This window comes from Equus quagga, chromosome 2 (assembly GCF_021613505.1).
Source record: "Equus quagga isolate Etosha38 chromosome 2, UCLA_HA_Equagga_1.0, whole genome shotgun sequence".
In the NCBI taxonomy this organism is placed as follows: Eukaryota; Metazoa; Chordata; class Mammalia; order Perissodactyla; family Equidae; genus Equus; species Equus quagga.
In genome coordinates this window covers 94,869,065-94,894,435 of record NC_060268.1, presented here as the reverse complement: position 1 = coordinate 94,894,435, position 25,371 = coordinate 94,869,065, and the positions used below count along the sequence as shown (strand labels likewise).

The 25,371-nt window shown below is 46.1% G+C and overlaps 1 protein-coding gene across 1 annotated transcript in view; it reads right to left on the bottom strand.

Moving 5' to 3' along the window:
• The window catches only part of ADAMTSL3 (ADAMTS like 3), a 312,372-nt gene that overhangs the window by 41,255 nt on the left and 245,746 nt on the right, over nt 1-25,371 (bottom strand). The window contains exons 20-23 of the mRNA XM_046655289.1: nt 22,189-22,342; nt 10,923-11,994; nt 5,541-5,668; nt 3,619-3,747 (exon numbers count right to left, since the gene is read on the bottom strand). Of these exons, the coding sequence (XP_046511245.1) occupies nt 3,619-3,747; nt 5,541-5,668; nt 10,923-11,994; nt 22,189-22,342 (1,483 nt within the window). The remainder of the gene's footprint in view (nt 1-3,618; nt 3,748-5,540; nt 5,669-10,922; nt 11,995-22,188; nt 22,343-25,371) is intronic.

The window sequence follows — 25,371 nt, the reverse complement described above, 5'->3', positions numbered from 1 at the left end:
GTATCCAGCTGCTGGCAGCCTCCAGTTGTCAGATCCTCAACAGTTTGCCTTGGCTCACCCGAGAGCAGGGCCCTTCTGGAGAGGCAACATCCAGTGACTGATGGAGACAGGTTATGAAGGCCTGGGCACCGTGGGCCACAGCTGGGCAACCCTGATAAACCACGGATGCTTCCATGCTTGCCTGGGCTTGGCAAGGCTTACACACAGCTCTCCTCCACCCTCTGCCGCATCCTGCTTGCTCCCTCCCTTCCACAGGTATTAACAACTAACAAATATCCCATACACCACACTCCATCTCAGTATCTGCTTTCAGAGGACCTAACCTGTGACAGTCTGTTTAAAGCAGACACTTTTAAACGTTAAAAAAGACCTTTGCATTCCTGAGAAAAACTCTCCTTAGTCTTATACATTTCTGGATTCAGTTTGCTAATATCTTAAAATTTTATTTATTTATTGGCCTCTATGTTCATTGTTAATGCATCCTTTGTATGTGCCACACGAACCAGCTGCCTGGTGGGAAGCCAGGTGCGGTCCACAATTGTGGACCTGTTCCTCCTGAAGAAGGTGTAGACCTCTGTTCTATAACCAGCGTTACAAGACGTTTTTGTTCTTTAGTTTTAATTTTGAGGCATCTCCAACTCTTCCAGACAATTTTACTTTGCTCTAAGGAGCAGCTGTCCAGCATACTTTCTGTTTAAGAGATTTTTAACTCCCGGGGCTGGGCCACTGATGGTGTCACCAGTGCCATCCATTTGGGAATCACCATCTTCCTAGTTCTACCTTATTCCAATCTGCGGCCAAGGGAGCTTCTTAGAGACCAAAGAGGAGCCTGACACACAAGAACACTTTGGAGCAGAGGCTCAGATCAGCTGTGCCTCTAATGAGCTTAAGGAACGAGAAAAATGAGCAACACAGAAAACACACATAACAAAATCATGGCATAGATAATGTTCTTAATAAGCACTAAGATGAGAAAAAATAAACGTAGCTATTGACATTTACTGGTCATTTTCCTCAGATGAGCTTTCCTTTCTTACCAGAAGGTGGCAGAGAGGGTGCAGTTTCAATTTTTTCCCCCCATTTTTAGAAGAAAAACATTTTTTTAAAGAGCAAGACAAATAACTCTTGCAATTTAGAACTTTTAACCTTTAGAAATATCGATTTTCAGGTTCTATTTTTAATATAGTTATTAGAAATATCATCTAAGAGTGACTAGAGAAAATAACTGTTGAAATCTATCCCACATGGGTTAAATACAACATATTTGGCTATAACAAAGAACAATGAATCTCTCTAAAAGGTATGAAGAGATGAGCTCATTACAATTAGTGGAAAATATTTTAAGGGCAACTGGAAAATAAAAAGAAAATTTATACACTCCACTGATTTACAGAAATCATCTCAATTTGCAATATGGAAATGTAATTTCATAAAGCAGTATTCAGGTTTGTAAACGTTCTCACGCCCTCATCTATAAAATGAGGGACTGGATTAGATGATAACCAAAGTTCCTCCATCTATTGACATAGTATATTTCCTATTCTACAGATGACAGGAGGAAGGACACACGACTCACCTATGGTCATAGACCAGCTAGGGACTGAACTGTCTGCAAAACCCAAGTTTTCTGACCCTTCATCGACTTCAACATCTGTCTTTAAAAAGATGAATCTCCATAAAAGGTAAGTTAGCTATGGCTTCTGCCCTTACGGAAACACAGCATTTGCAGGTTTATTGAAAATGGCACATAACTCAAAATGAGGCAGGTTTGTTTTGAAAAGGAAAGAACTCTGGATGAGTTCCTGGGGTCTGGTGCCTAGAGGATAACAGCCAGGTAGAGAAGGACCCAGTGGGACCATTCCCAGTAAGGGCCGAACATGGCTGGAGGGAGGGGGAGAGGAACCCTCCCAACACTGAGCTTCATCAAGGCCCCACCGGTGCTCAGAACAGGGCAGGAGGGGCAGTCAGAGTCAGGGAGAGGTCGGAGACGGCCCACATGCTGACCGGGCCTGGCCAAGAGAATAAAACCCAGACTAGTTTAATAGTCTTTGCTGGAGGCTTCCCTCACAAAAACAGTTCCCACTGAATCTACTCCCTGACTTACGATAGCAAATAATACACTAGCACCCTTTCAAGGGCTCATCCCTCTGAGAGCCTGATTTTAAACTCTTGTGGAAGTAAGAAATTTAGAAATAATGTTAAAAGTTGAGGTTTCTCTTAATAGAAGTCAGATCTATTTTGCAGAATCCTCTGCAGGTGTAGGGCTGTAGAAACTCTAGACATTTGCGGCTTGGCAACTGCAAAGTTCCGTTCTGCTTTTCTCCTCGCGGAGGCCAGAGAATGCTGGCCCGTTCTGTAATGGTAGGTGAGTTTTGCCAGAAAACTCACATACTTGTGGGTGGAGCCATTTGGGAGGCTAGAAGGATTTTTCAAAAGTCTGTGCAGGCCGAACAGCACAGGGACTTCCAAGGGGTGAAAAATAATACCTTGGGGGTTAGCAAATTTCCACTGTTTGTGGAGCCAAAGGTGCAGGTCTGGAAACACGGCAAGTAACTGGCCATCACAGGGGAGGGGAGCCTGAAGGCTGGATGAGCGTGTCCTGGGATGCTTTCCTTAAACATACCTTCACTGTGGTACCCAGAACAGCAGCAAGGCCTCCTCCCATTACCCTGGGCTCTCCGGATCAGGGCCTGGGCCAGATCCGTCTTCAGTGGCTACAACTACAGGTACCCATTCAGAACTTGGAAACCAGAGAAATACACTTCTCCAGAGTTAAATCGATGCACAGTAAATCACAAAGGTGCAAAGTCACGTCAAGAGAGCAGATCTTAATTCTGAGGAGTTACCAGGGCTCTCTGAGAAACTGGTCAAAGCTATTCACACAGCCCCCCCTGGCCCCCATAAAACGTCCACGTGTGCAGCCTATAATGTTGATCTCAGTTTGGGAAGTCACGGGGCCAGGTTAAGACTTCAGAATCCGTGGCTTCAGGAAGCAGAATGGCCCGAGATGAAGGCAAGGTCAGACTGAAAGTCTTATTGCTATTAAAGAAAGAATGATTCCGTCAGAAAGTAGCTTTATCTGCTGTTGTAAGCAGAGCAGAAAGAGCCACTGAGGCACAGTTCGGTGACGCTTACCCAAGGCCAGTCCAGGATAGAGAGAGTCTGGGCCAGGGGACCTAGCCATTGCACTCCCCGACCTGGCTCTGCCTAGTGAAGGCTTTGTCTAGCTGGAGGCACATCTAACAACTTCAGCAAATCCCCTCTCTCTGACTCCGTCCTCACCAAGCAGCCACCTGACCAGCAGTAGCCTCTTGCACAGATCTGCCCACAGGGACCAGGTGCTCTGCTCTTGCCAACATGAACACGCCCGCACACAGGGCAGGTCCCGCACAGTCCTCAGTCTTCGCTGGAAAGGAATAAGCTGGCATTCTGTTTTACACATTGGTCTCATGAGCTGGTGTGAGCTCACCCTCAAGAGACAGAGCCACCGTCAGCGTGCTGGAAAATCAGATTCTTAAGCCTGCCAGGCTGAGGTCTACGATGCCAAGATGCCAGCTGGCATCTCCTGGCGACACGGGGCTGGCTTTGTGCCCTCCCACTGGAAATGACGAGACTTACCTTTTACAGGACACCGGATTGTCACGTTTGCCTCCAGGGCTGCCTCCACGATGCCTCCGACCACAGCGGACAGATGGCTGCTCTCGGGTCTGGTGATGTTTCTTTCAACAGCCAAGATGACGGGCGCCTCTTAATTCAAGGGAAGCAGGAAAGTCCGTTAGGTTCAGGCCTTTGCTTTTGGTAAACCACCGGGCATCTGAGAAACCTTGTCAAGCTCTCCGAGAGCAGGCAGAGCCCTGGCTCTCTCTGTACCCCTCATGGGGCTCCCTGGGGACTCGTACACACACAGTCTGGAGGTGCTCAGAGGATGGATGGGCCGACAGATGGATGCAATCAAAGAGAGAGCTACAAGGATGCATCGTAACAACCACGTACAGACTAGGAGGACGTGTTGGTTTTATAACCAAAACTGAGGATAAAGTCCTCTTTGATACTTTGAAAAAGAAGCAAGTCAGAAGTTCACAAGAAGCAAAGAAGGCATGCCAGGGCAGGAACAACGTCTTTGCAGGGCAGTCTTGGATGAGTTAAAGCAGGACGAAAACACACCAGGGCTTGGGACCCCCTGACTCCCTTTTTGGACAGAAAACTTGAAACAAACCTGCATACAACTTGCATGGAAAAAAATATTCATAAAAACAAGGTCACAAAGAATCAGGAACCCATTCAAGGAGTTTTATTTTCCCAGGTTTTGAGAACCATGTACTTTTAACAGATTCCTTCAATAACTCACTCAGGAAATACACTCTGTGCCTGAGCTGACCAATGGGAAGACAGAGCTGGAAAACAGCCCCTCCTGGCCCCAAGTAGCTCATAAACTGGTGGGAGACAACATGACCATACAGGTGACGGGTATTGAGATAGAGAAAGGAGCTGGTAGCCCAGGGGTCTCTCAGTAGCATGTGGGGGTCGGGGAAGGCAACATCCCAAACAGGATGCCCACAGTGCATTCCTCTACTGTGCAACTCCCTCCACGCTCAGTTTCCCTACTCCATAGTTAGCATGTGAGCTCCTGGAGGGAGAAGTCACATTTTTCTAACCTGTTTTATCAGCTAAACATAGTACATGAAAGAATAACGACATTTTAGCTAGCTGTTTGGTAACCATGAATTCTAGGGAAGAGAATTTAGGAACAATGATGCTTGGGTGACCCAGTGCTCCGCTCTCTCCTGGGATGCCTGGGGCCTGGAAAGCTGTCCCGAGACTGGAGAAGATAGGAACTCCTGGGCTGGGAGAGGACTGTAGCTGCCACAGCAGGTCCTCCGGCTCCAACTCTCCCAGGAATATGCATTGGTCTGGGAGGGACTTAAGGGAAACCTGGGAGCTGCCGGGGGGAATTCTATTCCTCCCAGGAATGCATCGGAATTGATGTTTTCTGCAAAGGAGCTGATGCTCACAAGTGGGAGCAACCCAGGAAGATCAAGGGACAGAAAGTCAAGGCCTGAAGGTCCTACACTGGGAACACAGCCGGGGGCGGGGGACTTAGAATTAAGCCAATCTAAGGATTGGTAGGTATGCCATCGGGAGGTGTATTTACCCCTTTAAGGGATAATTATTCTCTTCTGTTGGCTGGTGGCACTTTAAAAATGAAAAGTCTACCTTATCAACACTGCCAATTAAACCCTGCCTCATTAATTCTCGATTCTCAGGAATCGAGCTCAACCTAGAGCAGCCGTTTTCCAAGGGTGGTCCTCAGGTCAACATGACAACTTGGGCAGACGTTAAAAATGCAAATTCTTGGACCCCGTGCAAAACCTGTTGAGTCACAATCTCTGGGAACGGGGTCTAGAAATCTGTGTTTTAACAAACTCCCCAGGTGATTGTGCTGCACACTAAAGTTTGAGAACTGCTGCTCTAGAGTTTAATGTTAAAAACAAAAACAAAACCGAAAACCAGGCATTGCCGGTTTCAACGACGGGCATTACCTGCATACAGCACGGAAGAGCTTTCCACATCAGAGCCGAGAGGATTAGCCACGGAGCATCCGTATACCCCTTCCTCTTCCTTCGTAGGCTTCTGTATCCGTATTTTCCCCATTCCATCCAAAATTATTCTGTAGAACAGTTAGAAAGAGGACGCATTCATGTAGCACATTTATCTGCTCTAGGACCACAGTCAGTCCATCACAGAGAAAGAAGACCGCAAAATTATAGACTCAGGGCTCACGAGGATCCCAGAAGATGATCTTCTCAAGCACCCTGCCTCTGAGCAGAAAACTGCACAGACTGGAGAGTGGAGATCTTTCTTCTCGGCTTAAACTCGGAGAAATGGACTGTGCTTGGACATCTAGTCTTGCTAGCACACTTTGCAAGAGAGTAGCCCTTTGTGGATGGACTCACTGCTTAATCTACCACATTAAAAAAAAAAGACGAACTAGCAAACTTTAGTTTGCTGGATTTTAAACCCTCATTTTCTGCCCAAATCCTTCCTGACAAACTGCAGGTGTGATTTTTCACTTGGGCTTTTCACACTGGCAGTAACTGGGCCTTTTGTGAACGCTGCCCGGCGATGGCCGTTGCCTCACCGTCGCTGGATGCAGAAGTCGGTGGAGGTAACAGCGCTGAGGCTGCATTGTGCATATGGGATTCTGGCTATGCTGTTAAGAATCTGGGCTAAACCTGTATGAGTTCCTGACAGTTTCCCAATTATCGATATTCATAAACAGCTGCATGTAAATACCAGTTCAAGAACCAGAGCTGGTCAGATGTATCCTGAACAGATGAGATTAGTCACGGAAATGAGAAACACTGCTTGTTCTGCTTTTATTTTAATTTTTTCTTAATGATTTGACACTGCTTCTAGACTGTCTGGATCAGTGGTCCCTATATTATGTTTTTCGCTGGCCCCCTCCCACTTTATAGATCTTAGCATCTGTAAAGTGGACCGCTCTGATCGATAAATACTATATGTATGCTTCTTCATGAATTGAGCTGGGCCACTTCTTCATTTCCTGTCACTTCACGTTGCTCCCCCTATGCTGCAGCCATAATGAACTTCTAACAGTTTCCAGAACATTCCATGATCTTTCATCACCCTTAGCTTTAGCATATGTTGTTCACTTTATTTGCAATGTCCTTCCCCCTCTTCTGGCAAACTCCAAGTTACTGAGTTCTGGATCAAAAGTAATTCCCCTGTGAAACTTTCCCCAACACTTGTAGAGTTATCTTCTGCCAGCTCTGGGCTCCTTCTGCTCTGGGTCATATGTTTATTTGATGAAATATCTATTTCTTCCTGCTAGATTGTGATCTTTTCAAGAGCAGGGACCAAATCTTATCCGCAGCTGTGCATTCTCTGCTTACTTAGCACAGCCACTTTTCTAGAGCAAAGTTGTCAAAAACCTTTGATGACTAAACGCGTGAATGATCAGAACAGAAGAGAATAATGGCACAGAGTAAATAACACTGGGAGGATGGAAGCCCCATGCAAAACACACACATGAACTATGCAAAAGAGGGGGGAAATCAAAACAGCGGAATAGCCCAGAACAAAAACAGGAGTATGGCAGAGCCAGCTGTCAGTAGGGCTGGACTTTTCATGAAGGAATGGTCAATTCAGAACAAAAGTATAACTATAACTACACTTGCAAAATAAATAGACTAAAATATTTCCTTAAGCTATCTCACATATATGTCTGCATGACTTAGGCATCCTCAAACGATTCCTTGTTTTGTCCTATTTATCAGCACAGTGAGAAATCACTGAGGCTGGAAATGGTTGAGCACATGTGAAACTTATGGCCGGTGGAGCCACCCAGGAATCCAGTCCCTCAGCTGGAGAACCAGCAGGGAGCGTTCTGAGGGCTGTGACCTTGGCCTCTGCTGCGCAATCTTACTCTTAACTTGAAGTAACAAGAAAGCTGTTCTTTCCAGAGGCATCCTCTCCAGTGAATCCACCCACGGCTTTCCCTCCCTGGCTGAGATTTCTTACTCAGGGGGCATCCAGACGCTCTGCACGCCTACACAGCTTCCTCTCATTGGACAGAAGCTCTCAGAAACACAACTCCATTTCTGAATTATCTCTACTGAACATGTTGCAAGATTCAGAAACATGTATCTAAAGGTGAGAACCTCTCTTACATAAGGGAAATTAAACATAAACTGAACAAACTAATTATGTAGGTTTGAGGGAAAAAAATGGAAATAACAATGAATCTTACTCTTTTATTCTCTTAAAAAATTAAAAACAAAAACTATTTTTTTTTGTTTTTGCTGAGGAGGATTGTTGCTGGAATCTTCCTCTTTTTGTTTGAGAAAGATTGTCCCTGAGCTAACATCTGTGCCAATCTCCCTCTATTTTGTATGCGGGACACTGCCATAGCATGGCTTGACGAGCAGTGCTAGGTCCACACCTGGGATCCAGAACCCATGGACCCCTGGCCACGCAAGCAGGGGGCGCAAACTTAACCACTATGCCACCGGGCTGGCCTCTAAAAACAAAAACTTTTAATAGCCATGTGGAATTGCTTCAACATCAAGTGGTTGAGCCTCAAAGCATGCAGAAACACGTTTGGGTAGGATGCACCATGTCAAGACCTCTTCTTTATATGACCTCCAGGAGTCTCAGCCTCAGAAACTCAGGCTAATTCCATTTGACCAAGTCAAAGTATTGAAAACCAGCTCCCTTCCACAAACGTGTGCTTAAACTGACCGAGCTCTCCCACATGCCCGTAGCACTTACATGGCCAGAGGTCAAGCAATCACTTCACATTTCTCAGCCTCTGTTTCCTTACAATTTATAAAGTGAGATCCTTGAGTGGGCCTCAAAGCGTGGCTCATGGACCCCCCAGGGGCCATGAAGTCAAAACTAAGGCATTCTTTGCCCTTGTCCCTGTGTTCACGTTGGCGCTGACAGTAAGAGCAGCCGTGGGAGAATGGCTGGCATCTCAGCAGGAACCGGGGCAGCGGCAGCAAAGTGGACCAGCAGTCACTGTTCTTGACCACCACACGTTCACAGGCAAAGCAAAAAATGCCGGTTTCCCTTAATGAAGCAGTAAAACTAACTAATTTCACTAAATCTCGACTCCTGAGAACATACGCTTTTAATATTCTGTATGACAAACAGGAAGCTCACGCACGGCCCTCTGCCGTGTGCCGCGGTACTTTGGCACGGTTGTTTGAATTGCCGGCTCAACTAGCTGCTTGTTTCATCTTTACTTGAAAGAATGACTGACAGATAAACTACGATTATTGGACTTGGGTATTTCACAGATATTTCTTTAAATGAACAAAGATGAGCTGGTCAATTCAAGGAAAACAACGGACAGTATTTGTTGCCAATGATGAAATTTGAGCTTTCGAGTGAAAATTAGAGTTTTGGAAAAATTAGCGTTCTCCCTTGTGAGCTTGACAAGTTCCTAAAGCTCAAAGACCTTTCTGATGGGAGGGGTAGGGATAGTAAAGAATGTGCGTGTTTTTTATATTATATAATGAACTGTGTCAATATTTGGAAGATCTGTATAATTCAATGAACCAATATTTTCCAAGTCACCAAGATATGATGTTATATAATCTTGTGTAGGTCAAAGGTCCACTCAAAGTGTGAGATAAACCAAGAGATTTCATTGTAACAGAATATCAAAATTTCATTAATACGGTTTTAGACTCCACATTCCAACTAAGCTTTAAGAAACTACTTCTTGTCCAGTTTAGTTTAATATTAAAGAGCAATAGCCACAATTATCTGAAAAGGCTATTAAAATAGTTCTTCTTTTTCAAACTAACATATTCATGAGGCCAGATTTTCTCTATAAACTTCAACTGAAACAACATATCATGACAGATTGAATGTAGAAGCATTTATGAGACTCTAGCTATATTTTATTAAGCTAGACATTAAAGAGATTTGCAAAGATGTAAAACGATGCCATTGTTATCAGTAATTTATTTTAAAATATTGCTTTTCAAAAATTTTTATTTATGTGAACATGTAATGAACTTATTACTGTTATTTCTAAATGGATTAATGAACAGATATTTTAATGTTTCTTGGTTTTAACTTCTACTATGGTGAGCATCAACAGATGTAACTCACATTAACAAAAGCTCTTTGGGCTCCTCGATCATTTGTTACGTTTAAATGGGTCTCAAGACCAAAAGATTTGAGAACTGCGAAGCTAGTTGATCTGCAAGGTTTATTCCACTTCTAAAACTTCATTACCCTCCTGTGTTCAGAGTTCCAGGGCAAAAACATAAAGTTATATTTGTTCTACCTTTTCATTCTAAGACATAGCCTAACAATCTATTATAAAAAATTGACTCTTACCTAGATTTCTTCTGACACATCACATATTAGGCTCAAGGCACAAAAGACCTGATAAAAATAAAACTTGCATTTTTACACTACCTTATGGTCTGCAAAACCATTTAACATCTGCTGTTTTGTTTGTGTCTCTTAACAATGCCTAGAGGCAGCCAAGGTGCAGCTCGAGTTCTTAAATGCAAATTTTGAAAAAGCAAAATGTCTACAGTCCTATGTGTAGAGACAGCAAGATCTGGAGACAGCGGAGAATGCAAAAGTGAATTAATATTTCCGTCATTCCCTGTTGTTTCTGTAAAATGAATGAAATGTGATGTTTTTGCACTGACATAGAGATCACAATAAAATAATATATGACAATATTGTGTTTTGAACATCTCAAAAAACTTTGATCCTTATTATCTTACTTTTGGATTTAATGACGTAAAAAATTGCATGATAACAGAAAATTACTTCAGCTCCCCAATCTTTCTACCAACGCTATTATATCTGTGATAGTCAAACATCACTGGCAGTGTTCAAGAGGTAGGGTCCCTGGTTCTGACCGGCCATGAATTAGTCATGGGATTCTATTTCTCAATGACCTCACTAGAAAATTATTAGCCCCTGACCTGCCAGACTCCCAGGGCTGATGTGAGCTCAGATGAGAGAGCACATCTCCTAGATGTGGAAGGCACCGTAAATTCTGATGGGCAGGTCCTACATAATGTAGGGTTACGGCAAGTGTGCCTACTTCCTTAACGGCCTTATATTGATTTTATTTTTCAATGTCAAGTGCTCTGCAAAGAGAGAGTCTATACATGCTTAAACTCAGTCTTACTGTATCCAGTGTTGTGTCACACCTACACGGCAGTGAATGGATGGGATGGTTTAATTTTTCAAATTCCAATGCATATGTGAAAAACACATCCTGACATTTTCAAGTTTCTTCCCTAAAGAATCTTGTTGGAAACACATTCTTAGGAGAAGGAATTCGAAAATTTTTTCAAGAAAACTGGAATAACCATTAAGAAAGTATCACAAAGTGAACACTGTAGTCTTATTTTACTTACTTTTCCGAGGGTTGTAACAACGCTCCATCCTTGGTCCAGGTATATGTGGCCTCACTGGGGGTAAGAAGCTCACACAGTATATTCACGACCTCGGTCCTTTTCGTAATGTACACTGTGTTTCCAATCCTTGAATTTACTGTTTTATTAAAGGAAATCGAGGTGGGTTGGCTTTGCCTCACGAGAACGGGGCCCTTTGGCTTGAAAGTCAGCTTGCCTGAGTTTCTCGCATTTGAGCTTTGGGGCACACTTCCTGTTTCCCCCCTTAGCTGAGCTGCAGGGAGCTCCTCTTCCCGGATGCCCCTCCACTGCGTGTGTGCCAGCTGCGTCTTGGCTAACTCGGCCACCAGCTGGTAGATCACCTGGGACGCCAGGTCGTCACTAACCTCCCCGGTTTCCATGAGCTGACTCATGTTTCTGATCAGTTCATCAAACTGGGCCACGTCCACACTGTACGCTCCTTGCTTGACAGCGGCTTCGAACTGCTTATTCTTAAGCTCCCAGGAGTTGGTGTTTCCTGCAGAGCTGCTGCAGGGGCCCAGCAGAGCTCTCAAGAAAGGCTGCTTATTCACTTGCCCGTCGTCCAGATAAAGCTCATTTTTGGTACTCCACATTTGCCTCATTTTATGCCATGCAGCTCCCCAACTATTGGCCTCATTGTGGTCCATCCCAGGACGTTCCCCCAGGCGCTCCCTGAGGGCTGGGGGTGCAATGAGCCGGTTGTCGGTGCCGATGAGCTTGAGGACAACTGTCTCTTGTGCAGAGCCCGCGATGCACCGGTACATGCCGATGTCCGGGGCCGCGAGACTGTGGATTTTTAGCGAGCCTGCCTTGGTGATGCCGAGGCCCTTGGAGTTCTGCAGACAACGGCCATCCTTCTCCCACTGGATCAGAGATTTCTGGAATCGTCGCACTGGGCACTTAATAATCACGGAGGTGTTGGGCAGCAAATAGGCTCGGCTGCCGACGGTCAGGTTAATGCGCTTCTCTTCCCGCGTCTGAATGTAGACCCTCTGGACCCCGAGGATTCGAGGACCCTGCTCACCAAGCTTCAGCTTCGTCTCTGGTCTCATTTCTGCAGGAAAAGGAGAAAGAAAAGAAACGCGGGCAAATACCTCAATGATAAAAAATTTTTGACAGTAATATTCCAAGGCCGATACAAGTCAACAAATTTATGTTTTTTCCTCCCTCAAAACATTTGAGAATTAAAATACGAATAATGGTGCACATCCATAGATGGGGGTACATTTCACAACTATCTAGTAGTTTAAAAGCAGCAAACAATGCAGGTTTGACTGACTTGCATGAAAACACGCAAATTACTTTACAAAGCCCTGGTTTGGGGAGGCAGGAGGTTAAAGGATTAATGTTTCCATGTTGGGCCTCCACCGTCTGGCAGGGAGGCTCTTGGAAGCTAGTATGACTTGGCCATGGGTACCCCAAACCCGAGGGAGGAAGCGAGAGTGAGGACGTGAGTGAGTGCGTTTGAAGGATCTGAATCAGAGGGTGCGGTTGGCCAGCTGAAGCCAACAGCCCAAGCAGGTCGGCTAAACTAGCCTGGGGCCCTGAAGAAGTGAGTGATGGAAGAAGAAAAGGTAGGACAGGCACTTTGAAGCCAGACGGATCTGCGTCTGAATCTTAGCTCCGCCTCTTGGACAAGCTGTTTCACCTCTCTGGGCCTCAGCTTTCTCACCTATAAAATGTGGGTAATGCCGGTACCTGCCTCAGAGGAATATGAAAGTCAGGCTGGATCACTGATATCAGGTGCACAGCACAGGAGCAGGCACATAAGAAGCTCCCATGTAGGATGGCTGTCAGCTGACAGGTGCAGCCAGCCAGGACCAGGGCAATCAGAGACGGGGCTGGCTCTAACTTATTCCTGGGCATCAGCTCCCGTTAACGGGCTAGGGCTGAAGACGGTGCTCCTCAGTTCCCGTCCCAGAGAGAAGCAGTTCTCTCCCTGGTTCACCTGTGAGAAGGCCTCTCCATGTTCTGGGGTGATTCTGAAATGAGGTGGGGCGTGACGTGGGTGGGAGTCTGGTTCCTCTTTGAAGATGTACTTAGGTCTACACCCTAGATCGATCGAATGGGCAGAGATGGTATTCAAAACACTTACTGTGCACATGGCCAACCAGACGTGGGCATGATCAACCAGAACACACACTGGCTGTGGCCCTGGAGCAGGGCCCTGCTGTAACACGGCTGCTCCAAACGTCCCCCCGTAGTTGTTAGATTATGGGGAGGTCGGACGGCTCCTGGTAGAGGGGCCCAAGCAGCTGGGAGACAGTCTTGGGGTTCAGGCAGAGGCAATTTACTAACCACTTGGGAAGTATTTCCATATTGTAACAACCAGTATGGACATACAGGTGTGTAGGGGCTCAAAATCAACTCTAAAGCAGTGCTTCTCAAACTCTGCTATGCATCAGAAACACCTGTTATCATTATGAGTTTTTAATCTCAATGCCCTGGGTGACATCCTCAGAAATTCTGATTTATGGGGTGCAGCCCGGGCATCAGAATTTTTACAAGCTCCCAGGCGACTGAAATGCGGGAACCACCGCCCCAGTGCGTACCACTGGATGAAACCAAAGCAGCAGAGAAAGGGGTCCCCAACTCAGCGTCTCTTTACTCAAAGACGATTTGACGGGATGCTGCTGGTCAAGGGGGAAGGGGAAGGAAGCAGCAGGATCTGTGTTTTCCGTGCAAACCCTGCCAGAATCTTTACAACATGCAGTGTCCTCTCTAAGAAGATCGTAGGGGGATTTCTTTCTGGTCTTGGCATCAGGAATCATTACACTTTACTCTGAGTGATTAGTTCATTTCCTAGCTAATGATCACTGAACTGTGTAATCCACCAGGTTGACTTTTTCGAGATACCTGTTATGTTGGCAAGTGGAGAGCCAAATTAGTGCCCAGACGTGGCAGGAGTGCAAAATTCAAGACAGAATCATGCATTAGCCTTGTTTGTTTTCCTTTTTTATTCCTCACCTGCTTCCACTTTTACTTATCTGGTTGCATTTTATGAATACTTATAAGTGGCTTATTGTTGTCACAAGGCAGACATACGTATCTGTATACATAAGAATACATATACATGACATCTACAGATAAGTATATTTATCTATATATATATCTCTTACTATTACTATTTAAAAGGATCCAGTTTGACACCCTGTCTGGTCATTGGTCCCTGGGTGGTGGATAATGGGAAAGATGGATGTGCACATGGATGGCTTTGAAACTCATCTTCCAAATCAGAATACAAATTGGGTCAAAGTTAGATTTTTGAATTTGCCCAACTGAGGAATGCGTGGAGCCAGACCACTGCAGGGTAGGCCTGGCTGCTAAGGAGGAGGTCGTAGCTTGGATGTTTCTGCTCTTACCGGGATGGTGCACAGGCCCACGTGGAGAGTGAGGCACACTCATCTAGCTGGATGGCTCAGGCTAGGAATGATCTGAGGCTGGTATAAGCCCACACAGCATGATGCCCTGCAAGCAACCCTGGAGATGGGTCCTAATAATCTCCAGGTCCACTGGTAGCTAGCTGTCCCTCAGCTGAGCCTGGGGCTTCCAGTAGATGGGACCCTGACTCCTTCCAGGGCAGGCTGGGAATTATGCAGGAGGGAGGCAAGGTTCAAGCTTGGTGAAGGAGCTGCCCAAGTGGCTGAGTGAGCCCACGAGAAGCCCAGCTGCCCTCTGACCGCAGGCCCGTTTGTTGCAGGTGGGCCCTGTGGCCCCGGCTGGCTCCATTCGCAACCCCGCCTTAGCAACTGCTCACGCTGGGTCAGTGCAGCTCAGTTAGCAGGTGCGCCTCGGGAGTGATCTGGGATTCAGGCTCTGCCAGGCTGCTGGGTGCCACAGCTCGAGCCAGCTCCTCTCTTGGGACTCCTGTGCGTTCCTTCAGGGCAGTGCCTGGAGCATGGCATCACTGGACACAGTTCTTGGGCAAGAAACTGGTCTGGTTTGGGGTGACTGCCTCCTCCTGCATCTGGATATGACGCCAAATTTGGCCCCAACATGGGCCAAATCGATTAGGCACAGGGGTCATCCACTCTGCAGAGAGTGACCAGGTGCTTATGCCTTCCTCCTTGAGGGGCTGTGGGGCTGTGCACGGGGCCGCCCCATCCCTCCACCTCTCCCACTGTGCTGCATGTAAGAAATGCCCCATGTTTGGCTTTTCTAGAAAATAAAAAGATATTTCTTCTGGATGTTCTCCTTCTGGGCCTCTGTGCCAGTTTGCCATACCCAATAAAGGCCAGCTCTCGGTGCCCGAGGCTGTTTGCAGCACTTGTCTTGGCTCCTTGCTTGCTCGTGTCCTGCGTTAACTCCAGTCATTACCCCTGCCATGACTCTAAGTCTTGACACCACGCCAGGTTTCTGCCCCAAGCCATCTGGGCTGGATATTTACACTTGGTCTCTCCAGCATTTGACTCTTGCCACTCCCAAACGGGCTTTGGCCCGGGACACAGCCTCTAAGCCTTCCTATTCCCCCAGTCCCCTCAGAATGCTGCCCTGGATGTGGCTGCTCAGCCGGCGCCGGTTCCATTCCTTCCACTCGCGCTGAAGATCTGACAGGCTCATCTGGAGCTCGGTCAAGAACCCGGGCAGTTTGTCTGGATTCTCTTCTGGCTTCTCCAAGGATAGGAACACAGGGAGCTGAGAGGAGGCTGTCAGGGATGCTGTGGGACTTGCTAAATGAGCTCTGAAGGCCCCTGAGATGCCAAGGAAGACTGACAACCAGCCTGAAAGAAGGGCTTCCAGTTACTTGCTTCTAATGCACTTTTCAACCAAATGCAGCCCGGCTTCCGCTCGTAGCACCCCACTAAAAACTCTCTGGAAAAGGTCACCAATGGCCCTTTAGTGACAAATTCAATGACCTCCCTGCAGTATTCTTACTTGCCCCATGGAGGACATTTGGCACCCTTCGTCGCTCACTTCATGAACAGGTCTCTCCTCCTAAGTTTTTCTAACCCTTCTCCTGTCCTTTTTGACTAAGTTCTTGGCCAGTACCCTATGAGCCATTGCTACCCCTCAGGTGTCAGTGCTTGGCCACTTTCTCTCTTTCTCTCCTTCTTGTTCTAAACTTGTCCTTGGATGATCTTGTAGTTTTAACTAACAACTCAAGATTGATGTCGCCCAAGGTTATCTGTCTAGCCCAGACCTCTCTCTGGAGCTCCAGACCTAATGGGCCACCGCTTACTAGAAATCTCTTCCTGGTACCTCAAGTTTAAAATATTATAATCTAAACACATTATCTCTGACCCTCCCCACCCCATCCAAATTATCCTCCTCTTCCTATATGTCTAAGTTAATGGCATCACGTCCCACCAGTTTCCTCAAGCCAGAAACCAGAGTGATCCTCTCAATTCCTCCCCATCCAGTGGTCTGCTTGCCCTACTCTCACTGACTCGCAGGTCAGTGAGAGTGTTAGTATCTATTCCCAACTCTGCATTCAATGATGTCACATGGGTAGCCATAAATTGACCACGATGGGAGTATTTACATCACAGAAATCAACAAAGGTAACAAATGACAGCTACTCTGTCTCCTCACCACCCCCTTTACCCACATACAAGATAAAGATTGGCAACAGCTGTTAGCTCAGGGTCAATCTTCTTCAGCAAAAAAAAAAAGAAAGAAAGAAAGAAAAAGAAAAATGAAGCACATCTTAAAAAAAAAAAACTTTACAAGCACACCACTGTCCCTGCCCTTCAGCTCTCAACTCTAGTCAGGCATCAGGTCCTTAGATTAGACATAGGAATCATTCATCTTCACGGCTTCTATCCTCACGCTCTCTCACCTAGATAGCGCCATATCCCCTTACCTGGACTCCCTGTCTGCACTCTCATATTTATTCACTACATCTATAGAGTTGTCAGAGTAAGTAAACCCAAATGAAATCTGATCATGTCATTTCCTTCTTGGATAAAATGCAAACTCCTGAGCAAGGAGTTCATGATGCTCTGCAGCTGACTTCTCAAGTGTCCTCTTTTGTCACAACCCATCTCGAACCCATGTGCTCATCCTCTGGAATTGCTTGCCACTCGTTTGACACTGCCTCCCTTTGTCCATGCTGCTCTCTTCTCCCAGATTCTCCTGTATCCTCTCCCACGTGGGCTGCTGAACCACCACTCATCTTCCAGAACTCCGCTCAAAGATTCCTCTTTCGTGAAACTTTTCCTCACCTCTCCCAGCGGCCCTGCCCACTGCCTTCTGCGTCCCTATGATGGCACTCCTGGCACTTGCCTGATCTTGTTTATGTATATTTCTCCCCCACTGGACTATGAGCTCTTAGAGACAGCAGAATGTATCTTTTTCCTTTCGTATCATAACATCTACAACAGAGTAGCACTTGATGAATGACTGCTGAAAGAACTAACACGGAAGTGGCATCTGACTTGAAACACGTTACATGCCCAGGCACGAAGATCATCTCTGTCCTTAGGGCACAGCATAGCGAGGGTACGTAGTAAATTCATACTGTTTATCGGATGAAGAAACGAACGAACTCCTGAATGAATAAAAGAAAAAGTCGCATGTATGCCTTTGGATGCAGCAGAGGTGATGCAAGCCCTGGCGAGGTGGGCCTCTGCCTGGCTGGGTTTCCCAGGCTGCAGCTACATGAGGCACGGATGGGTGGTACTGGAAGCTGAGAAGGCAACAGAAGAGTAGAAGCAGGGGAGGCCACATCCTATTATAAAGAACACGGGGTGAGGAGGAGGCTGGGAGAGCTAACAGGACAGATCCCAGGCCGGTAGAAGGAGGGAGATCGAGGGATGGAGAGAAGCCAGTGGGCTGGAGACCACCCTCGGAACACGACGAGGCATGCTCTTCTTGACATTCCAATCACATAGAGTACACGCCTCACTGCCTCCCCTCCCTCAACTAGCTTGACCTCAGTGGTCAGCAAGAAATAAAAATTCTTCACCAAAACTCAGAGAACCCTAAAAAACAGGAGCCACATTTTTAAAAATCTAAAATAAAAAATGACATTTCTTGGGCTGGCCCAGTGGCGCAGCGGTTAAGTTCACACATTCCGCTTCAGCAGCCTGGAGTTCGCCGGTTCAGATCCCGGGTGTGGACATGGCACCGCTTGGCAAGCCATGCTGTGGCAGGCGTCCTACATATAAAAGTGGAGGAAGATGGGTGTGGATTAGCTCAGGGCCAGTCTTCCTCAGTAAAAAAAGAGGAGGATTGGCGGCAAATGTTAGCTCAGGGCTAATCTTCCTAAAAAAAAAAAAGAAAAAGACACTTCTGTTATCCTTTCTTTTTTTTCGGATACCTGATTGGGAACCAAGACAGGTAGACTTCTAATAGCAATTTGAGGATGATCCTAGTCTGACCTATTTGAAAAGCAAGTCTCTGGATATGATTCCTTATGAGAAGCACTTGGGGAGCCCATATGGAAAAACAGTCCAGAGCTACTGTGTACCTACCGCAGGCAAGCTCATATCCAAATGGGCCAAAGACACAATACCAGTTACTCTATCGCATTTTATCCTGTCCTAAAGCTGTAATAGGAATTAGAGGGAGGTGGTGATGACATTAAGAATAACTAAGGGTCGGCCCCATGGCCAAATGGTTGGGTTTGCATGCTCCACTTCGGCGGCCCAGGGTTTCCCTGGTTCGGATCCTGGGTGCGGACATGGCACCACTCATCAGGCCATGCTGAGGCAGCGTCCCACATGCCACAACTAGAAGGACCCACAACTAAAAATACACAATTATGTACTGGGGGGCTTTGGGGAGAAGAAGAAGAAAGAAAAAAAAGAGAAGATTGGCAACAGATGTTAGCTCAGGTGCCAATCTTAAAAAAAAAAAAGAATAACTAACACTTTCAAGCTGTTAGTATGTGCCTTGCACTGTTTCTAAGCGCCTTGTAGGGCTGTACTCGGAGTGGATGGTGCACCACTGGCCCCTAGGGGAGCTCGAGGCACCTCTCCCAACTGCCCTCGACCCCACTGACCCCAATGACTCCACTGACCCCACTGGACATCAAAATGAAGATCAAGAAAATTCACTCCTCCACAGAGGATGGGTTTTACTTCAACCCAAGGCACCAATGAGGACACATTTCCGGAAGGGGAGCCTTGAAGGGGAATAAAAGTCACAGTACAACCAGGCTTGGTTTTTCTTGTCTTTGCGTACCCTCCCATAAATGGAGAATTGAGGCCTATAAGGAAGACCACACATTTCCAGTCCAGGGCGCAGAGTGGGGAGATGTGAAGTGAAGGAGAGAGGAAAGTCAGAAGGACACAACACCAGATAGCCTCGATGCTCCTAGTGGGATAAAAGACAAGTTCATCGACAGAGAGATGGGAACTCTGGGTCAGTGCAGTAGTCATGAAATAGCTGCCATGGTGACTTTCTAGTGAATTCCTAGCAACTAGGGAAAAAACACACAACTGCCCAGCTAAGTTCAGACAGTGTCAGCGTGAAGTGTGCCTGACCCGCATGGGGATATTGTTTCCTTTACGAAACCCAAGTAGCTCAGGCCAGGGAACCAAAAACAAACAAAACTCACCTGAAAAGTGACACCAGGGCTGAAGGTGAGCAGGGTGATCAAGGCAGTGGGTCAAGGAAGGGCATAGAGACCAGGCTATAGAGCTGGTTAAGCGGGTGACTAGGCAATGCCAGCCAAGAGGACTGGTTTGTGGTGCAAGAGCAGAAAGCCTGGGGACAATGGGGATGGAAGAAGCAGAGGTCACAGGGAGGCATTAACTAAGCAGGAGTGAGATGGGGGAGGGGGCAGTGGAAGAGCAGGAAGCTATTTCTGAGAGCTGAGCAACGAAGAAGTCTAAGATGTCACCATGCCACGGTGATGGGGGTCAGTGACATTGGTGATGTTGCGAAACTGGGGTATCAGGGCATTAGAAAGGTATCAACATATACGTTGGTTGCCCTGGATGTTGGCAAATGTTGGAAGAATGGACTGGGTGGTGGAATGTCCTGGAGGAAGGCAGAAAGTGTCCTATGGGTCTGTACATGATGCCTTTGAAGGTGTGATGAGGGCAGGCTAAGTGCTGAGGGTGTGACGACAGTGGGAAAATGGTGCAGAGACGGCAGGGGTAGGGAGGATGGAGGAATACCACGCTCAACACGTGGTTCAGTGGTGGAGAGAAGAGGATGCCATACGAGAGTGCAGAGGGAGAGGCCAAATTTCAGCAGCAAGGGCCATTGATCAAGGTGATGGCACGAGGCCAGGCTACAGCTGAAGTGGAGGCCCAGCTTGGGGGGACATGGCTGTGCTGGGAGCACGCATTCCTGTCCCTTGTCTGCTTCCATGACCTGCATGTTTGGCAAGCTGGGGAACGGGCTGGGGTAAAGAAGAAATATTACTTTTGTGTTGTCTTTTTTTGTTCCCAAAATTTATAATTTGATTCTGCTCTTCACTGGACGCCATAATAATTTATAATTTCGTCTTGTACCACATTGCATGCCCTAATAATCAGGATGCATTCCCACATGTTATTCTGTTATTATTTTAGAGGAAGCTGCCAGTCTTACTTTAATTTCATTCTCCTCCAAGGCACTTTACGTTCCAGCCACATTGCCATGCAACCATCCGCAAGGAATAAGAATCACATAGATAACCAGCTGGAAGCACGATGCTGCGCCATGTGCCACAGACATTCTGGAATTCCTGGACACTATAAAACTGGAAATCTCAAATTTTTGGAATCTCAAGATTTTGAAAATTTGTTCTCAAAGAATTCCTAGGAAACAAAAGCTAATGTCGTCCATGAATCAGCATAGAGAGGTGGCTGAGGGCATGGGCTCAGGAATCAGACAGACTTGTGGTCAAACAGGCCAAGGGGTCCAGTTGGCAGCTACCGAGACCTGGGCAAGGCTCAGGTCTTCTCTGAGTCCTGGCTCCCTCATCTCTACAGGGGGATAATGTCTGTCTCACAGTGCTGCTGGGACTAAGTGAGATAATGCATGCAGGGGACTCCATACAGTGAGTGCTCCATAAATGCTATTACTTAATTCACTTATTTATTTTTAATTTTGCTTTTTTTCTTTTCCTGTGAGGAAGATTGGCCCTGAGCTAACATCTGCTGTCAATCTTCCTCTGTTTTATTTTTTTCTCCCCAAAGTCCCAGTACATAGGTGTGTATTCTAGTTGTAAGTCATTTTAGTTCCTCAATGTGGGATGCCGCCTCAGCATGGCTTGACGAGCGGTGTGTAGGGCCACACCCAGGATCCAAACTGGCAAAACCCTGCGCCACTGAAGCAGAGCGTGCAAGCTTAACCACTTGGGCACAGGGCCAGCCCCACCATTACTTTATTTTAAAGAAAACTTACTACTCTTTTTGTTTTGTCTTGTGAGTTTCTCGAGGAAAGTTGGTGAACAAATTATAAATTTAGATATATATTTCTTTTCCTAAGCAGCATTAAAATCATAGTTATTTGCCAATTTTTTCCTCACCATAAGCTCAGTACCTGAGGTAATTATTGCTATTTTTCAGGTGAATAATTAAAGACAGCGGAAAAAAAAAAGCAGGAAAGAGACCCAGAAGCTGTGCTTTTCCAGCGTGCTTGTTCCCCACGCCTCCTCCCACCTCCCACCACAGCTCTGCTGCCTTATTGTCACCTGCTGCAGGGCCAGCCCCCAACCCATCTGCTGTCACCCTCCTACACGGAACATGCATATGCACGCGTAAACATAGGTGCTCTCACGCACGCTGGAAAGACAGACGAGTGCCACACGCATGTTAGCTTCTGGATCTAGTGAAATCATACTAACGACTCTGTATACTAAGCTTATCGTTTATAATTAATTGAAGAAGTGTCCATTTGCCATTTCTTAAAACCAAAGGTATTTCATGTCTTCATCCTTGCTGGTTTTAGATTATACACAAGATACTTGAATACTTAAACACTTACCTCTGCCACTTTTGATAGAATGAACCCAAATATGTCATTAGCAAAGTAAACTAGAAAGTATTTCAGCTTAACTTCTACAAGGAACACTCATGAAGTCTAAGTGGAAGACATCATGGTAAAGTGAAGGACATAAGGAAGTGTAATCCACGTGAGGAAATCTAAAAGACGCACTTAAGTGGTGGAGATTTCGTAAAACGGACTTTTCTTAGAACTACACCTTGGTCTTGAACATTATACTGTTTGCTGCTTAAAACAATTCTGAGTTCTCCTTGGTTTGCTTTACCCACAGATTAGAAACACGTTGCTATACGGAAAATGAAGCCGTCGGGACAAGAGGAACAGAATCGGCATGTCCGGCGAGGCACGGACTTCTCATACTTACCACTGCACACAGGCATCTGGCAAGATCTTACAAGAGGGGGCCGCGGAAGGTGTCTGCACGTCATCTCGCTGAGGGGGGCGCGCCGGCCCTTGGCTGTCAGCCTTTGACACACCTGCTTTCTTCGCTGGGTTCCAACACCACAACTGACAGAACACTGCAATGAGAATCGTGTAATAGTGTCAAGTGGAGCATCAGCAGACAAACGCAGCCAACAACAGTGCAGTCTCAGATGGCGAGACGAGAGGGAACTGTATGGATGGGCGTGCCAATAAGTAAGCCACTTCCTAGGCTCGAACATCTTGTAGGATATGGAGAGTTTCGTTCTCCTCTCCCCTTCCCTCCCCTGCCCTACCTTCCTCCTTTCTTCTTCCCTTTCACTCTTTTGTTTTTTCCCTCCCTCCCTCCCTCCCTTCCTTCCTTCCTTCTTTCTGAGATAGTAATTAATTTCTAGTAATTTATTGTCACAGGGTTTTTTTTGACCTTGTAATTGATGTCTTATTTTTTAGCTATTTACTTATATAGCAAGATGACTTTGCTTTTTTAAAAAAACAATACAGGGGCCGGCCTGGTGGCACGGCAGTTAAGTTCGCATGTTCTGCTTTGGCGGCCTGGGGTTCGCTGGTTCAGATACTGGTGCGGACCTACACCCCGCCTACCAAGCCATGCTGTGGCAGGCGTTCCCACATATAAAGTAGAGGAAGATGGGCACGGATGTTAGCTCAGGGCCAGTCTTCCTCAGCAAAAAGAGGAGGTTGGCAGCAGATGTTAGCTCAGGGCTAATTGTCCTCAAAAAAAAAAAAAAAAAGGGAATATATACCCATGACCAAGAATTCAAGAAATAGAAAAATATAAAAGGGAGTTTTTAAGAAATCACCCAAACTGCTACACATAAAGTAATAATAATATTTGATAATCACTGTGTATATAACATTGATATTTGCTCATCATAATTACATGTGTACATACAATTAATTAAAAAATTTAATCCGATTTTATTAGGTATATTAGAAAAAAAAGAATCTAAAAGTGAAATTAAAGAGTTGCTGAGCATCTGATTTTTCCCCCCCGTAAGTGATTAATTCCCAAAAGAACCCTTTAAAGTTAAGGAAGAAGACAAACGAAACCAACAAGTGATTCGGGTATTTTTAATGACAAATTTTGACTTGCTGCTAAGAAGGAGGAGGGAATGAGCACATTTACATTCCCCCCACTCTCTTCTCCAAGCTTGCACTTGGTTTCGCCATAATATTTAGACAATGTTGAGATTTCTGAAGTTTATGTTCTGTTCTGAAATGCAACTGCTGGTTGATTAGTCTTATTTCTACGCTGCAATGAATTCATCACTCATCTTCCATCTTTCCTTTAATCAGGGTCTGTGCATTCCTGGAATCTTTCTTTTGAGTCATCCTGGTGTCTCATCGTGGCCCTGCGGGCTTTTCCAGACAGGCTGATGGGAACATAGTCTCTGACTGCCTCTCTGCTGCCTTTCCACATGACCAACAACCAAGATGGAGAGAGAATACTGCGGTCGTATTTTCTTTCCCTTCACACGTTCAGACCCCGTTCCCTGGTCTTCTTGCACTGAATGTTACTGTGGACGTGTGTGAGGCCAAATGGGGAATTCTTGTCATTTATATGTTTGCCTTGTCTGCTCAGGGCCCTATGGGTTCTTTCTTCCTTTATCCACAAGGTTCAGTGCCTTAAGCAGGCGATGTCTCAGTGGGTCAGATTTTCTTGCCATGTGGTACACTGTTATGACTTGCAGATTAAAGCTTTTATTAAAGGAAGTTAATACCCCTTTATAATCTCTGAATATTTTCCTGTTCCATTTGTTTGGTTCTTCTCACAAATACCAATTACACTGATGTTTGATCTCCTTTAAACTGCCTTTCATATCCATCATTGCCTCTAAAAACCAGTTTTACATCTTTACTCCTTTCCATATCCTTTAATTGAGTTCCTCCAGCTTGTAGATCATATCTGTTTTCAGTCATTTTCTTTAATTTTTTTTGGTGTTGCTTGTAAGGTAGTTTTATGTCTGTTGTTTTTTATTTTTCTCCTCCGTTTTTTCCCCAAGACTATTCCAGTTGTCTTTTCATCTCCTTCTGTTGACATGTAATCTTTTTTTGTATTCAAACATCGTTTTTTTTCTTTTTCTTTCTTTCTTTTTTTTTTGGTGGGGAAGATTGGTCCTGAGCTAACAACTCTTGCCAATCCTCCTCCTTTTCGCTTGAGGAAGATTGTCCCTGAGCTAACATCTGTGCCCATCTTCCTCTATTTTGTATGTGTGACACCATCAAAGCATGGTTTGATGAGCAGTGGGTAGGTCTGTGCCTGGGATCTGAACCTTTGAACCCTGGGCCACCAAAGTGGAGCCTGCGAACTTAACCACTATGCCACTTGGCTAGCCCCTCAAACCTCGTTTCTAAGCCACTTTTCCCCAGACATCCCGACTGTGATTTCCTCAGGAACATGGGTTCTGTTCGTGTGGACTTTTCTCTGGGTGGTGTCTTTGTGATGTCCTGTTGCTCCCGTGACTCTTGTTTTCTCTTCCTTTCCCCACATCCTGACTTCCTTCTTCCCCTTCAATCTTTTCCCCCCAGTTTTGATGCATAGATTTTAGGCTGGAGCCTTGAAGGCAGCTGGCTGTTGGTGAATAACGTGGGGGCCGTGGAGGGAAGAGCTCGGGCAGTTTACCTCGGCTTGTTGCCTTCAACGCTCTGTCACCAAATTTTTATTTCCTTTGCCCACATCTCTCTTTAGATTTTGGCATTCGGATGGGTGGTGTGACTCAGAGAAGAGCTTCTCAAATAACTGGCTCGCTGTGTAACAGCCCAGCAGCTGCTGCCCCGCTTCCTCCACACCACTTCATCTCTGGCAGCCTTCCTTGGCGAGGAGGCGTGCAAGCGTGGTTTCCCCTCCAGCTCCATCTTCCCTCGGGGCTGCAAGGACATTCTCGGTGTTTTCAGGGGCCGCTTGTGGTCCTCCCTCTAGTCTCTGGAATCAAAGAACTGTTGAATAGGCTTTTCAGGACTGTCAACTTGCTCCTAGGGAAATCTATATCCCGCTCGGCGCCTGAGGAAATATTTGTCAGCTCTCAGCCTTCCCTCTCATTTTGGTCCAGATTTTACAGTCTTTGGCAGGTGTGTTTCGTAATTTATAGTTTGGGATGGTGGCCATTTC